Source organism: Desmodus rotundus, chromosome 11, assembly GCF_022682495.2.
Source record: "Desmodus rotundus isolate HL8 chromosome 11, HLdesRot8A.1, whole genome shotgun sequence".
NCBI classification, from domain to species: domain Eukaryota; kingdom Metazoa; phylum Chordata; class Mammalia; order Chiroptera; family Phyllostomidae; genus Desmodus; species Desmodus rotundus.
In genome coordinates this window covers 67,935,261-67,951,539 of record NC_071397.1, presented here as the reverse complement: position 1 = coordinate 67,951,539, position 16,279 = coordinate 67,935,261, and the positions used below count along the sequence as shown (strand labels likewise).

Here is a 16,279-nt window from a genome sequence, read left to right as displayed (position 1 = left end):
GCCTCAGCAAAGTACCACCTACTGGACGGCTTAAAACAACAGACGCTTTTTCTCTTACAGTTCTGGAGACTAGAGGTGTAAAATCAAGGTGTCTGCACAACCAACCCTCCGAAGGTTCTAGGGAAGAATCTTTCCCTGCCTCTTCTTACCTTCTGGTGATTGCCGCCAGTCCTTGGCATTCCTTGGCTCGTAGATGCATGGCTCCAGTCGCTGGCCCTGCCATCACGTGGTGTTCTCTGTGTGTGTCTGTGCCTAAATCTCTGTCTTCTTAAGAGGGCATCGCAGCAGTCATTATCTTTGAGCCTATCTTAATCCAGTATGATCCCTTTAACTTGATTACATCTGAAAAGACCCTCTTTCTACACAAGGTCACAGTCACAGGATCTGGGCTGGCATGAATTTGGGGGATCACTATTTAACCTAGTATACAGAGCATGTTTAACTCCTTGCTTTATTCCAGTTTAAACTTAAATTTTCTCATCTGTAAAGTGGGATAATAATATCTACTTGTATAGGCTGCTGTGAAGGCAGTGAAATGGAATGACATATGGAAAACACCAGTATGGTGTGTTGTAAATACAAAGTACTCAACCAATGTCAGAATTCCTTCTCTTTCTCAATGGCCAATAGCGGTGAAGAGATAGATACTTTATAAATTTTTCAGGGTCTCTTTCTTTTGGATCAGAGTTGTTCGGGTTAACCAATAACATTACCTATGAGGTTTGACAAAATGTACAAAGTCATCGTGTCACAAAGATGTACTCAGGATGCTCCCTAGGACATTCAGCTCCTTGTGACCCCGTCTGCTGCTCTGACCCTCCACTTGTTCTCGCTTGTCCCCAGGCCCTCACAGGCTCAGCCTTTGCCATCATTGTTGCTCTTCTGGGACAGCTGCTCAGTTAGTAGCAGCAAAACTGGCTTCTATTACGTATCTCCACACTTGTCGTGGCTTGGTACCAAGTCCTGAAACTGCTGGAAAGTTTCTGAGAAGTTTCAACATCTTATTGTCAGAGAAAACATAAGGAAGACCTTCAGTCTGTGATTTTGTTAAAAGCCATTCCAGTCACATCTTTTAAATCCAGCTCTTGTGTTCTTTCCATGTTGCATGTGGAGAATAATGTGGGTTGATTTTGAGGTGACTGTAGGCCAATATAAAACTTGGAATCTCAGACATAATAGCTTTGGTAGCTGAGCTGTTACATCTTCCTTATCAATTTTATATTTTGCATTTTATTTTGTCTGGATATGCTATTTGAAAACTATAGATATGGAGACTAAGTATTGAGAAACATAAGAAGTTTCCAATCAGCCCTGGCCAGTGTGGCTTAGTTGGTTGGAGGCCACCATCCCATAAACTGAAAGGTTATGGGCTCCATTCCCAGCCAGACCACAAGCCTGTGTTGTGGTTCAGTCCCAGTTGGGGCATGTGCAAGGGGTAGCCAATCAATGCTTCTCATATCCGTGTTTCTCTCTCTCTCTCTCCCTGCCTTCTCCTCTCTCTAAAAATTAATAAGCATATTCTCAGGTGAGGTTAAAAAGAATCCCAATTAAACATTAGGGAATAATTGTCTTAGGTGTTTGGAATTCTGAAGAAAGTGTACACATTCTGACAGTAGGAAAAGGTGCTTCAGCTATCTCTTACTCACTATTTTCCTGATGGGCTGGATTGGTTGGCTCCATTCATTGCTGGGATGACTTTATAAGACTATGCTGTGTTCTGTGGCCAAACCTTGAGAGGAATGAGATCAACGGTAAAGTGTGCACTTGGGCATGCTCTGGAGTTGTCGTTAAAATGATCTGTGAGCATCTAGAATAACACATATGTCGCCTCATATGTTTTCTATATTCATGGTTTTGCTCTTTCTTTTGCAGAAAGGGCACTTCAAATGATTCACTGAACCAGGATTTAAGGTGGAAGATGGCATTTAATGGATCCTGCAGTAGCATTTGTACTTGGAAGTCCAAAAACCTGAAAGGAACATTTCAGTTCAGAGTAGTAGCTGCAAATAATCTGGGATTTGGTGAATATAGTGGAATCAGTGAGAACATTTTATTAGCTGGAGGTATATTACCATGTCTGTCCTCATACTAACTTAGACAAAGGTTCAGAGATAAAGATAGTACATTGTTAACACGAGCAATAAATTGGGTGACTATAACTTATCATATTAAGTACTGAAGTGTTCATTTCATCTGATGTGCTCTTCTTAAAACATCAAGATCATCATCATTTTCCTCCTCAATAATAATCAGCTACTGCTTAGTGTCCACCTCATCAAGTCCCATGCTCCTACCTAGATTTCCAAGGCTGTCCAGAATCTGATCCTTATCCAGCCTTATTGTCCTGTTCCCAGTACTCTCATCTTCTATACTGTAGGCCTACAACTATGCTTTGCCTCTTTCCCAACACTTACATTTTCCACTGTGTATCCTATTTGTTTATGTTACATCATCTTTCTCATCACATTGGCTAGAAATCTCAGTACCATGTTTTATTTTCCCTCTACTCAGTCACTAAGTTCTGTTGCTTTACCACCTTGATTTCTATCTGTTGAGGTCCCATCTCCCTACTTCCACTTTGGCTTTCCAAACTTAAGCTATTGAGTTTTGGCTGTGCTCTTGGCTTTATCACATGCTGACAATTAATCTAGCCAAAGCACAGCTGGATCACTTATCCCGCCTCTGAAGAGCCCGGAATGGCTCTCCGTTCACTGCCTTCAGGACCATGTGCAAACTTTTGTCTGGCATTTAGGGCTTTCTATGATTCGTCCCGCATTTGTGGCTTATCTTTCCTTGTATTTATCCCTATTTGCTAGTCCATACCAGATCGGTAAAAAGCTTTAAGACACTAAGTCTTCAGCCTTTGTTTTCATCAGCCTAGAATGCAGGACCCTAAAACTTACTATTCACCCCATTACCTGGCATTTCCTTTCCCTCACTTTATGTCCATTGAAATTTTTCTCATCCTTCAAGGCCTAACTTAAATGAACCCATCATAATGTTTAACTTATAATCCTTAGATAAATAATTGCACTTATATACACACAGCCCAATATTCTATATAAAACTTGCATTATTCTCTTTTTAAAAAATTATAGTCAGTTATCTACGTAAGAGTTCAGACAACTTTTTCTGAAAAGAACCAAATAGTAAATATTTTGGGCTTTGCAGTCTGCATCTGATCTCTGTAGCATATTTTTCTTCTTCTTTCCTTTTCTTTTTTTAATAACACTTTAAAAATCATTCTTAGCTCATGGGCAGTACGGAATCAGGCTGTGGCCAGATTTAGCCCGCAAGCCATCGTCTGCCAAGCTCATGTGTATTTCTTCTACTGAGCTGAAACTATGTACGAGAAGACACCATGTTTTCATGTTTATATTCCTCAGTTTTGTACCCATGGGATGAAATGTGTATGGTGTTATAGAGAAATAATAATCGTGACTATATATTTGAAGACTGATATTCTTTGTCCCAAATTCATTACAAGGATTATACATGTTTTCTCGGTCACTTTAAAGTAGAAACCTTGACGGGTACATCCCTATGATGTATTGGTAAACTGGCGCTCTGGAAAAAATGTAAAAACATTGATTTTTATTCCCAATGGTGTAAATACTTTCACCATAAATATGATTTCAAGCTACATGGTTTAATTGCCTCCAAAAATATCATAGGGTCTAGTTCTGATGTATCAGGCAGATCAGCTGGCCTATCCTGTGAATTAATTTCTTTTTCTCATTTATTTCACTAGATGGTTTTTGGATGCCAGACACAAGCTTTATACTTAGTATCATAATTGGGATATTTTTGGTTGTTATAATCCCATTGACCTTTGGTAAGTAAAATTATTTTTCATAAGTAATTATTTACTTGATTACACTAATTGATTTATCTCTTAGTTTATTTAATCTCCCACATGAAATAAACTAATAAAATTTACAATATTATCTTTGGCTATACTTTCATAACCATTACCCTTTGTGGATTGTTTTTTGGATATAGGAGTAACCATGTTATGAATAATACATCTATATTTACACTTCATGGTGTACTTTAGATAAAACTACTGGCAGGAATACCGACTTGAACTTTCTCTTTAAAATAGTATTTGTTTCTGATTGACTATGTAACAAGTGTTTTGTGGCTTATAGTTTGAAATAAATTAAAAAACTACTCTGGGTATATTTTTAAAAAGGGGGTAGGATTAATGCAAGACCAGAGGGAATCCTTGGTCGGGATAGTTTGGGTCTCCAGGCAGACAGCCTGGCTTGGAAAGAGCAGGGCCTCCTTTGCAGAAAATGCATTTCTGGCTTATTTTACTTTTACTTACTTTACTTCACTCTTACGTTCAGATGTCTGATTTGCTTATTTCAAATCTCTGCTCATTTATAAATGATCAGAAAAACGGAAGAATTAGGTTAGGTGGATAGAAAACTGGCTATTTCCCACTATTCATTTTATACTGATGTAGTCCTAAAAGTTTTTTTCCTACAAGGATTTAGTTTAATGATGAGTAAATATGGTGACAACTCCAAAAGTGTTGGTCGAATATTGGGCCTATAAGGTTATTACAGTGACCATACAGCCTGGTTCATTCCTGTTCTTGCGGCATAAACGTGAGTAGCTCTTTCTTTCAATCCCTAAAATGCCTCGGTTTGGATTATAAGATGTATGGTCACCCTATCATTATTAATATTATGAGTCCCTGACATGATGAAACATTACAAGAAAAGCATGATATTTACCAGAAAAGACCACTCAAGTACATATTCAGAAAATTGTGGCTTATTTTTTTCATAAATAAAAAGGTTGGAAGAGAACATTTAAGGAAAAGTTACAAACATAAAATTGAAATCTTCAAGATAAAGAAAGCCAATATTTCACTTACGTGTTCTAAATCTTTATTTTTCCCGAAACCGATTGAAATCGTAAGCAATTGGAGAGCACATTAAAACTTGAATTCAGATTTCTTTTCAGAGATTCCACGCATATAATATATGGAACGCTTTCTGCTAACTTGGAAAGCTAAAAATTCAGCTGACCCTGCCAGGATATTAACCTGTGGTTCCAGGGAGTCTAAGTATCGCACAGCTGATGTTTGTGTCACTAAGCCAGCCCCTCCAGGGTTACGCGTATGACTGCAGTATATTTGGCAGTTGGCATATAGGCTTGACTGCTTGTCTGCTTTCCTACGGGGAAGGAATAGTACATGACGGATCTTCCATCTGACCTTTGCTTGCCTACTTGTACATCACCATTGTTCAAATGCATAACTCTAGTGGATGAACATGAGATAATTTCAGACAACCTATTGTGCTTTCAAGACATCCCCCGGATATCTGACTTTCTCAGGACTGAAAGGTCTTTATTCTATTTGGAACTCACCGATTTTTCAGTTTAGATAAGCTAATCTGGTTATTTAGGAACAGTGCATGTGGTTGTACTAGTAGGGGTGCGTACGTGCATGAGAAAAGACGGAGTTATTAAAGTGATGAAAAGTAGCAATTGTTTTAAAATGTGTATTGTGCCGAAGGCTCTCATCAGTCATACTTATAAATATAAAATTGAAACAAGGGTTTAAAAATAAGCATTGACAGTCTTTGCTGTGGTGAGCAGTCACATCTTGTGTGCAACATTAGCCATATGCTGGGAGCAGAGGGAAAGATAAAGCAGTGAAAGACCAGCCTCCGGAGCTTGCCATGTAATGAGGGAGGTAAGACCTACCTGTGTGAAAAGATACATAGCGATATATGTGTTGAACAACAATAACAGGCAATGAACGGTACATGAAGTCCACAAGACAGTGACACAGAAGTGCTAGGAGCCACATTTAGTCTTATAAGTTCAGAGATGAGAGATCAGTAGAGGTTGCACGCGTCTCAGAAGATGTCACTGAAGATGGGGGACATTAACTTGGACTCTAAAAATGAAGAGGGGTAATGAGAGCATTTTGGGTTTGAAAAATTGCATTAGCAAAAGTACTTAAGATCTATCCCTGTGTGGTGCCTCAGATGGAATTTGCCTTGAATAAACCTCTAACCTGTTATACACGGAAGCTACTGTGGAATGAAGTTCAAATTTTCATGGTCATCTAACAAAGCATCCTTGCTGCCTTCAGCTTCTGAGCCAATGTTCTAAGATAGATGGATGATTTATTGACATAATTGTATTTTAATCTTCAAAATATCATTTATTTTTTATGATTATGAAAATATTTGCTCATTGTATGAAGAAGGCAGTACAAATCACCCATGATTTCACAACTAGGGAGGACCGCTAACACTTGGTGTGTATTTGAATCTGTGTATATGGAACAACAATGGATATATGCTCTGTGTTGTTGTACACTGCATTTAAATAAGGCATGCCATTATAGCCATTAATTATGTCGAAAGCATTCCTCAGGTCTACTGAGGAGTATAACCTGGGCATATCTGGACTCAGAGATGAATTTTTTTCACTAGTAATTATTCTGCAAGTGTGTTTTGGTTTGACTTTGGTTTATGGATGATTTTGAAAAATAAATTCTGATATTAAGATATTTCAACTTGTTTATAATAGCAATAAAATATGTTAAATATTATTATGAGATGAGATTAAAAATGAGGTAGAATAAGCTATGTGTTTTTCTGTGACTTTGTACCTAGATTCAATTAGTTTAAAAAAATTTTTAAATCCTCACTCGAAAGCGTGCTTATTGATTTTAGAGAAAGCGGAAAGGAAGGAGAAAAACAGCGATGTGAGAGAGAAACATTGACCAGTTGCCTCCCGGTGCTCCCTGACTAGGGAGGGACTGCACCGCAACCTGGGCATGTATGTGCCTTGACCAGGAATTGAACCCGAGACCTTTAGGCTTATGGGACGAAAATCCAACCAACTGAGCCATACTTGCCAAGGCTAATTAGTTTTTTTATTTTGGGCATCTTTTTCAATCAAATTTGGTTATTTTACCAGTGGTGTTCTTATAGATAAATGCTTAAAATGTATTGTAACATGTCCTAATGGGAAAAATAAGCAATGCTTTATTTTGTAAATTATGCTTGTTTTTCTTTATAGTGTGGCATAGAAGACTAAAGAATCGAAAAACTCCCAAGGGAGGGCTGACGGTTCTCATAAACGAAGACAAAGAGCTGGCTGAGCTGCGAGGCCTGGCAGCCGCGGTAGGACTGGCTAATGGCTGCTGTGCCATACGGTGTGTAATGGGGTCGTCATCGTGGGCGCCTGGGTGGGGAGTGGGCGGGGCTGCCCTGCTTCTCGCCCACTCTTCCGGCGTAGTTATTAACAATGCACCCTAGTACCCTCAAATGTGGCCTGGGGCAGATGGCAAATGGCATGGTCACGCTATCCTAAGGAAAATAAGCAAAAATCAGTTGTTTTCCAGTGTTTTATCACGTAGTTCAAAAATAAATGAAACAAGGAGATAAATACTCCAGTGAAGAGAGTAGATGGGAACGTGGTTGGTTCAGCGGGAGGTGTCTGGAAAAGAGGAATTTCAAGAGTCTTGTGGGTGTGCTATTAATGCAGTCTAATTCTGTTTTCAGAAGTTGTATGCTGGTTGGCTTCATAAACTCTTTAAGATGAGTTTTGAACTTCTCATCGTAATTAAAGAAAATATTTAAAGGTCTTTTTATACAAGACACTGCATTATATGACCCATACACAAGGGGGTTATGTAGTCATAGGCCTTAAAATTTGTAATTAAACACATAAAAATGAAGGATTTGGAGTAGACACAGAGGTGATCTAAGTTAGCTACTCAGAGGTGACTTTCCTTGAGAAAAATACTCAGCACATCCAACATTCAAGATTCTCTTTGAAAGACTCAAAGCATTTTAAGTGCAGATGCATTTCCCCCTTGTAGTATTCCAGGTGAGAAGCTTGGCTTTCTAAGAGTTAACCTGAGGGAAACAAAGTTGATTTTTGTGGTCATAGTAAATTTTGCTTTATATAGGAGACCAGGTGTTTGGAATTGTTAACGTAGATGTTTTTTAGCTCATAAATCCAGATGTATTTATTGCTAATTTACAATAGCTGTGTATACAAATTGGTAACCTGAAGAAATTAAGCATTGGTAACTGTAAAACCAACTTGAGGCGATACTCACAAGGGCATGTTTCTCTCAAAATGAAGGTGCTTAGAAGCAAAGTGACTTGATCTGTCTGGGTTTCAGAATAAGGAAGGAATATTCTGGATGGCGGCCTGGGGAAGGAACAGGAACACAAAATTCCACATCACTATCTCACGCAGAATGCACGGCAGTGTTGTAAAGCTGTGAGATTTCTTTCTCATACTCTCTCGAGTACTAACAACAACACCAACTTTCAAACTGTATATTTTGGGAGATCAAAAACATTATTATTTTCTAGTACTCTCCCGACGCAAGAGGAGATTGAAAGTCTTCCTGCCTTCCCCCGGGAAAAACTCACCCTGCGTCTCCTGCTGGGAAGTGGGGCCTTTGGAGAAGTGTATGAAGGGGTAGCAGTAGACGTCTTAGGAGTTGGAAGTGGAGAGACCAAAGTAGCAGTGAAGGTAATGTGGATCTTTCAACTCCTTGGCATGTTAGGTCTGCACATTTACATGGACTTACATGGATGCAACTATAATAAAAGATGAGTAATATTAATGGAAAAGAGAACTAGTAGAAGGTAGGAGCCTATTCATGGCTACAGAAATTACATTTTTCTTCCACTTCCTACATGAACTCTGAAATTAACAGAAACCGTTATGGTTTCTGATTAGTTAACACCCAGCAGTTTTTCCCTGCAAATACACTGTGAAGAAGTGGGCTAGTTAAGCACATTCTCAAGGTCCTAGGCAGTAGAGCAGATTGTAAATATTTTAGGCCCACGGGGCATGTAAGAAAGGCAACTGATCAATGTTTCTTTTTCACATTGATGCTTCTTTCCCTCTCTCCCTCCCTCCTTCTCCCTCTCTCTAAAAATCAATAAACATGTCCTCGAATGAGGACAAAAAAAGAAACACGGAGAAAAAAAAAGAAATTAGCTTAGGTGCCAAATTTGGTCTTTTAAAAATTTTTCTATATTTTGGAGAGACTTTGTGTACATATTACTAGATCTTTTATCAGATTTTTCTACTTAAATACTTTCAATAACAGAATCTATCTTTTGAATAGTTTACACAGCAATACACATTCATTATCCATTATCTACTTTGAACTTTCAGGATGGATATTACAAAACAAAGCAAAGATTATCTCCATTAACCCACTGAGCTCACAGAAAGCGCTGCTACACTGATCCTTGGCTTGTTTTTATGTTGCACAGACTTTGAAAAAGGGCTCCACAGACCAGGAGAAGATTGAGTTCCTGAAGGAGGCACATCTGATGAGGTATCAGGCAGCTCTGAAATAATGTTCCCTTGGTATGGGTAGGAAGCTTTTACAGCTGGTTGGTGGACTTTTAACATTCAAAATCACCTGGCGTAATAAATCATGCCCAAAATGAACATGGCCGAAGTTTAAACAGAAATATGTCCGTAATGACAAGTGTTCCACAGAAGCCAGTCTTCCAAACCTGGGCACAGGCTCTCCTCAGGCAAAAGATCTTCCTTCCTTTTACCTTCAATGAGAAGTGTGTTTTGCAAGTGACTTCTGAAGCTGTTCAGCTTTAAACATGCGTATGGTCTTCTCAATGTAAGATAAGGGTTGAAACAGGTCGAGGAAGAGAGAGTTCTTTTGAGTGCAACAGTGCCAATGAAAATACCTCCTGTCTTGATAAACTTGTCTTCGATGTTAGAATTAGTTGTTGGGCATAAAAATCGCTCAAAGACATCTTAACGGGAAGACCTGCGGCAGTGGTCCTGAACTGCAGGCTAGTTACTAGATTGGGGGTTACTTGCTTAGATATCTTGAGAAAACACTTGCAGCCTGTCTGAGTTGTTATTCTAAAAAGAGAGAATAATACTTCATACTTGTGATGACCAAATACATAATGTTTTCAAATATCTTTTGAAGAAGGAAATTACTTAAAATTACTTTCTTTTCCAAAACACAAAGTACTTTAATATAAACATGATTTCTTCTAAAACTCACCTTATCCTATCCATATGCACTGGCCACTAGAGGTTGCCGTATCACCTCTGCAAGGCAGGAGCAAAGAACAGCCCTTGCTTGGAAAAGGAGGCCTTCATTTAGCAGAGAAAAAATATCAGGGCTTTTGATGGACACTATAGATAAGCGATTGCTCTAGTCCATAAAGGCACTCGACTAGGACTTCTGTCTCTGTCACATCATCCTGCCTGTGTCTTTCCACCATTTAGCAAGTTTAATCATCCCAACATCCTGAAGCAGCTTGGAGTTTGTCTGCTGAATGAACCCCAGTACATTATCCTGGAACTGATGGAGGGAGGAGACCTCCTCACCTATTTGCGTAAAGCCCGGATGACAAAGGTGGGAAATAAGGTTCACAGTATTGGTTTTGTAATGCATGTGCCCTATAATGTCCTATTAGTTTTCTTTAAATTCAATAGGCTGCAGTGTTGGCCAATGGGAGAACCTTAGAATACTTCCTTGGAAAGAAATATCATTCATGTTGGATAAGGACAATTAGCACCTTGAACTAATTTCTGGCATTTTTCTGGTTATTTGAGCCTGTTTGCTATATTTTACAGGAAAATAGGTCCCTCACTGCCAGAATCATGTTTTCTGGAGAACAGAGATTGTGTGAAATTTAAAAAGGCACATCTTTCTCTGTACTTTATGTCCATCTGCCCCAAACTGATATTTCCCACCCTTATGTCTTCACTAGACTTACATGTCCCCACCCAGCTGACATATCTGTTTGGATTTTAATAGGCAACTGGTTAATTCTAGGTTGAAAACCCCTTGTTTTCAAAAATAAATCCACTACATCTTTGTTTTCTCGCTTCTACAAGTGCCTTTAAGAAGTCTTTCGTCATTCTGGTTCCCAGACTCATGATCTGTGACCTGTGTTTTGCCCTTCCTCTTTGGAAAATTTTAGGAACTTCTCCTTATCTGTGGTACTTTTTACACATCTTGGTACTCAGCCTGAAAAATCATCCCTTCCAATTCTGGGATTTTTTTCATTTTATTTCTTAGGTAAAAAATACCTTTGTTCCCTCTATTTCCTTATTCTAGAAATTCTCTTAGTTGAATAATGAACAGCTTTGTTTTATCATTTTTTTATTAGCTGCTCTCTCTTCATTCCTCTTTGTCCTTTTGCTCTCGATTCTGGTAGATTTCCTAAACTATTTTATAGAGTTTAAAATTTTAATTTTACAGACTCATTCTTATACAAGGTCTGGCACAAATAATGACCCTTTTTATTACAAGATCTTTTATTACAAAAGTGTAAGCATGTAATTCTGTAACATAACAATATCACACTCAAGCACACCATATGACATTTTAGGTGGAATGTTCAAATTAAAACTATAAATTATTATACCCATATTATTATCTTACCAACTACACTCAAGCAGGCCTTACTTCTGCTCACCCCTGTATTTTGACCACATCTTAAAATAATTATCTGGGTTTTCCCTATACATGCAAAATCTTCTCTTATTTTTCCTAGGATGCTAATTATAGTTTTTTAAATAGTCACTTTGGTTCCTGCATTGTCCTGGTTTCCTCCTTTCTTCTTTGGATCTGTTTGTAATGTGAGATTTTCTCAAATGTTTGGCAAAGTGTGGCTGGTCTTCATATTTAATAGTGGGACCTTCATAGTTACTAGCGGATTGGAACCTATGTGTCTGCAGCAGCTTCATTTGGATTGTCAGGTGGGACCCAGTTGTTCTGTTTGGAGTCCCTTAATGACACCTCCTGGATGTCTTTCCTGGCATATGCCCATCTTCACCAGAGGAGAATTGGCGGGTCTCCTGTCCAGGAATAAAGCTTGAGCCTCCATTCAGGGAGTCAGGAGGAAGAAAGAGGCCGGGGGTCTCAAGGCTCACTATGTGGATGCTTATTTAATTTCCCTCTCCATTTTCAACAGAGCACCTTGTGACGTGTGGTATTTTTGAACTTGGTGTTGTTGTGGTTCTCTGTGTGTGTATGTGTCTATGTTTTCCTCAGAGGAAAGCCTCAGCTACAGTGGGGACATAGAGGATCTAGTCAGCCCTTGATACAAACTTTTAAACATTCCTCTCGCCTGGAGCCCTGCCCTCACCCCAGCATTCAGAGATACTGGCTACCTCCAATTCCAGAGCCCTTAGAGGGTTCTACAGTGAAGAACAGCTTAGCTCTGTCTTCTTCCGTAGGTACTCAGCTTTCAACTTCTCCCACCTCTGCTGAACTTCCACTCCACCTGTGTTCCCTGTTCCACCATGTTTTGTTGTTCTGTGCCTAGTCTCCTGATCTATCTGTCCTTGCGAGATCATAAAAATTTCCCTTGGACTGTCATTTTAGTAAGGTTTGGGCAGAGTGGGCTAAAAATGCATCAATCCTCCATCTTTAACAAGAAAGCTTATCTGTAGATATTTTTAAGGTTTTTTTTTTTTGGACAAGAGAAGAGAGGATTAAGGTAGACTAGAAGAAAACGTGGGGCCCCTTTTTCCAAACTCTTCCTATACATCCAGAGTCCTAATGGCTGTGATGATTAGTTCTCAAGTATATTCAGTTCTTCCACCGCCCTTCCTGCCAGCTTCCCAGGACAGCTTCCAGGCTTGGTCTCCCTTGCTCCAGTCACAGGGGACAGGGTACTGTTAGGTGGTCGGTGCCAGAATGAAAGTCTAGGGTCCTTAGTGGAACACCACGGGCTCTAGCCCCCATCGTGCTGAGTTCATTTGGCCAGCCATCTATCCACAGAGAGTAAGTGCTCTCAGGCACATTCCAGAAGAACTACCACAAGCATCCTTTTCCCTGAGCTGAGACTGTTGGTATACCAGGGGTGGCCAACCCATGGCCCGCAGGCCGCATGCGGCCCAGGGTAGCAATGAATGTGGCCTAACACAAGATCATAAATTTACTTAAAACATTATGAGATGTATTTGTGATTACGCGTCACGATGTATTTGATGTGTGGCCCAAGACAACGCTTCTTCTTCCAGTGTGGCCCAGAGATGCCAAGAGCTTGGACACCCCTGATAGTCCTTCATTTTCAGGATCTTAGTTTCTGCATGTATACAATGGAATATTAAATCAAAGCCTTAAATCTCAGGCTACTTTTAGCTTTGATATTCCAAGACTATGTTAAGATAGAAAAAAGTAAAAACTAGCAAATGAAACCAAGCTATCAAAATTATACAAATACATATTCAAAACAATTTAATTCATTGAATCTTTGCTGGGTGTTTACTGTACAACTCTGAAGAATATTGCTCTTCAAGGAACTTGCCACATGGTAGGGAAGAACATCACATATAAATAACCCATTTAAGGTGGAAAGCGGGAGGGCCCAGTAAAATGGAGTAGAGAATACACTGCCGAGGCACAGAGAGAGATGATTTCCAACTGAGGAGTCCTGGAAAGACTTTGTGGAGAAGAAGCCATCAAGGCAGGAGACAGAAAGCTCTCTGAAACTACAGCTGCATGAGTTTTGAAAGGTTTGACCAAGGAATAGATCTGGAAGGAAGTTCGATGTTCCAGACGGTTTAGCAAGAAATAATAGATGGTAGCCCAGGATAGCATCTGGAGTCAAGAAAACCCAACAAGGGCTGATGAGATATCCCAGTAGGTCGTCACTGATCTCTCAGGAGCAAGTGATATTTAGAATCCAGGCAGGCAGTCAGCATTCTGAAAATCTGTCAGCAGCGTACAGGGTGCTAGCCATCAGGCTAAAAGTTCAGGAGCAGGATTCTCTGCGAAGACAATCTTTACAAGTAAGGTAGGTTTTGCCAAGAGCAGAGCAGAGCTCCATTTACATGAGATACTCAGACACCCACAGGCCATGAGAGGCATCTAGTGGACCTGAACAAGACTTCAGGGGACTGATTTTGGGGAGTAAGTTCCACCCTGGTTATCAGACCTAGGTGTGGTTGGATAGGACCATGGCAATGTTAAATCCCAGAATATCAGGATTCTTCCTACTTTGGGAAAAAGACACAAGGTTGCTGGGGATGCAGAGGGAGCAGCAGTTAAGAAAACCTGTCTATGAGAAATTTAGGGATTTCAAGGTTGAGAACCATTGTAGATGCTCCATGAAGAATGTGTATAGAAATTAAGACTGAAGAAGGCATTCCAGGCAATAGTGCTAGCAGGAATATAGAAGAGAGGTTGAGAATTGCGGAGAAAGTATAAAAAACTGTAGTGTCGCCTTGGCTGGTGTGGCTTTGTGGATCGAGCACCAGCCTGCAAGCCGGAAGATCATGGGTTTGGTTCCCTGTCAGGTCACATGCCTGGGTTATGGGCCGGGTCCCCATTTGGGGGCAAACAGGAGGCAACCAATTTATGTTTCTTTCCCTGTCTTTCACCCTCCCTTCTCCTCCCTCTGAAAATGAATAAATACAAATATTTTTAAAAATGAAATTAAAAAAAAACTAGTGTTCTAGTGTGACCACAGCACAGATTGTGAGAGGAGAAACCAGGGAAGCAGATGGACGTACAGAGAGGCTGGTGCAGCTGGGGGCTGCCACGGAAGCTGTGTTCGGGAATCTGTCATGAAACCTACAGGCAGTGGGTCCCAGCGGAATGAGCTAATTAAAGCACAGGCTGCCGGGGACAGGGCCAGCTTGGGATGAGTCAGATAGGCATGATAAAGGCCTGAACCAGGGTAATTTCAGGGATGCCAAGGGGCAGAGAGTATGCCTACGAAGTGTCTGACCAGGACTTTGATTTTTTTCCACGTGGTACTAATAAGTACTTGAACTGGCTTTTTTTTTTTTTTTTTAATGTAGAAATCATTGTAGGCAATTCAGGCTCAGTTACTCAGTTCTCAGTTTCTCAGTTTCTGTGTTGGCTCTCTTAGAAAAGAAGAATAATCCGTGACCTAGAAATAGAGTCTGTGGTGCTAACAATTTATATGGGGCTCGTATGAGGAAGAATCCCATTGTCAGGACTGACACTATAGTGCTAGCATGACATTGGGCCGATAATTAAACTGGTGAGTGCTGGTTAAACTCTCATTATTAACACTCTGAGAGCAGCTACTGTTTATTAAGTGCTTTTTATATATCAGCCAGATTATATATCTTATCTCAAATCCCATGAAATCAGGTCTATGGTTTCCATTATACCTATGAGAAAGTTGCTGACTGAATAAAGCAAAGTACACAGCAAGTAAGTAGCAAAACTAAGTTTCAAACCTTGGTCCGTCAGAACTAGTACCCTGTTTCCAACAAAGGTCCTATTGCTGCCTCTGCTTTCTAACTGTAGTCTTATCTTTATTTGGAGAGAAAACATGTAAATTTAGTTCTTTTCCTCTTTGAATCCTTGTAACCATAACTAAACATTTCTTTAAAACATCATGTGTATGTGTGCACGTGCACATATATGTAGCCATTTATACATGTATGTGAATATGTGTAGTTTGTGCAAACTGAACGAGCGCCTGTAATCTTCCTTTCATTTCTTACAGCTTCATGGTCCTTTACTCACTTTGGCTGACCTTGTAGACCTGTGTGTAGATATTTCAAAAGGCTGTGTCTACCTGGAGCAGCTGCACTTTATTCACAGGTACAGCAATATCCCACGGATATTGGCACAATAGCCATCTGCAGTTTGGGTAGAACAAGAAAATAATTAAACATTTTTATTCCTTCAAAATAGCAATAATTCTAAAAGAAAGTCTCCTTTCTCTACAGACCTACTAGTATTACCTGTCTGATCTCTGGATCGTTATTATTATTATTATTATTATTATTATTAAAAATAGCTTCTGCCGTAGGGATCTGGCAGCGCGGAATTGCCTTGTCTCTGTGAAGGACTATAGCAGTTCATCACGGATAGTGAAGATTGGGGACTTTGGACTCGCGAGGGACATCTATAAAAATGATTACTATAGAAAGAGAGGAGAGGGTCTGCTCCCTGTTCGGTGGATGGCTCCAGAAAGTCTGATGGATGGAATCTTCACTACGCAGTCAGATGTATGGTGAGCCTAAGGACACAGAAAAATGTGGGCAGAACCATCCAATGTCAGAGTCCAAAGGGATCTTAAAAGGTGTTGTAGCCCTGGTCGGGTGGCTCGGTGGGGCTGGAGTATGGTCCTGTACACCAAAAGGTTGTGGGTTCCATCTCCACATACTTAGATTGCAGGTTTGATCCCTGGTTGGGGAGAGTACAGGAGGCAACTGATGTTTCTCTCATATCGATGCTTCTCTCTCTCCCCCCACACATATTTCCTCTCTCAGATCAATAAACTTA

General features: G+C 40.0%; 1 protein-coding gene across 1 annotated transcript in view; it reads left to right on the top strand.

Annotated features, from left to right (window-relative positions):
• ROS1 (ROS proto-oncogene 1, receptor tyrosine kinase) overlaps nt 1-16,279 on the top strand; it is a 98,356-nt gene that overhangs the window by 64,994 nt on the left and 17,083 nt on the right. Inside the window, exons 34-41 of the mRNA XM_053913574.1 lie at nt 1,873-2,063; nt 3,752-3,835; nt 7,057-7,192; nt 8,367-8,529; nt 9,285-9,349; nt 10,279-10,408; nt 15,495-15,592; nt 15,804-16,007. Coding sequence (XP_053769549.1) covers nt 1,873-2,063; nt 3,752-3,835; nt 7,057-7,192; nt 8,367-8,529; nt 9,285-9,349; nt 10,279-10,408; nt 15,495-15,592; nt 15,804-16,007 — 1,071 coding nt within the window. The remainder of the gene's footprint in view (nt 1-1,872; nt 2,064-3,751; nt 3,836-7,056; nt 7,193-8,366; nt 8,530-9,284; nt 9,350-10,278; nt 10,409-15,494; nt 15,593-15,803; nt 16,008-16,279) is intronic.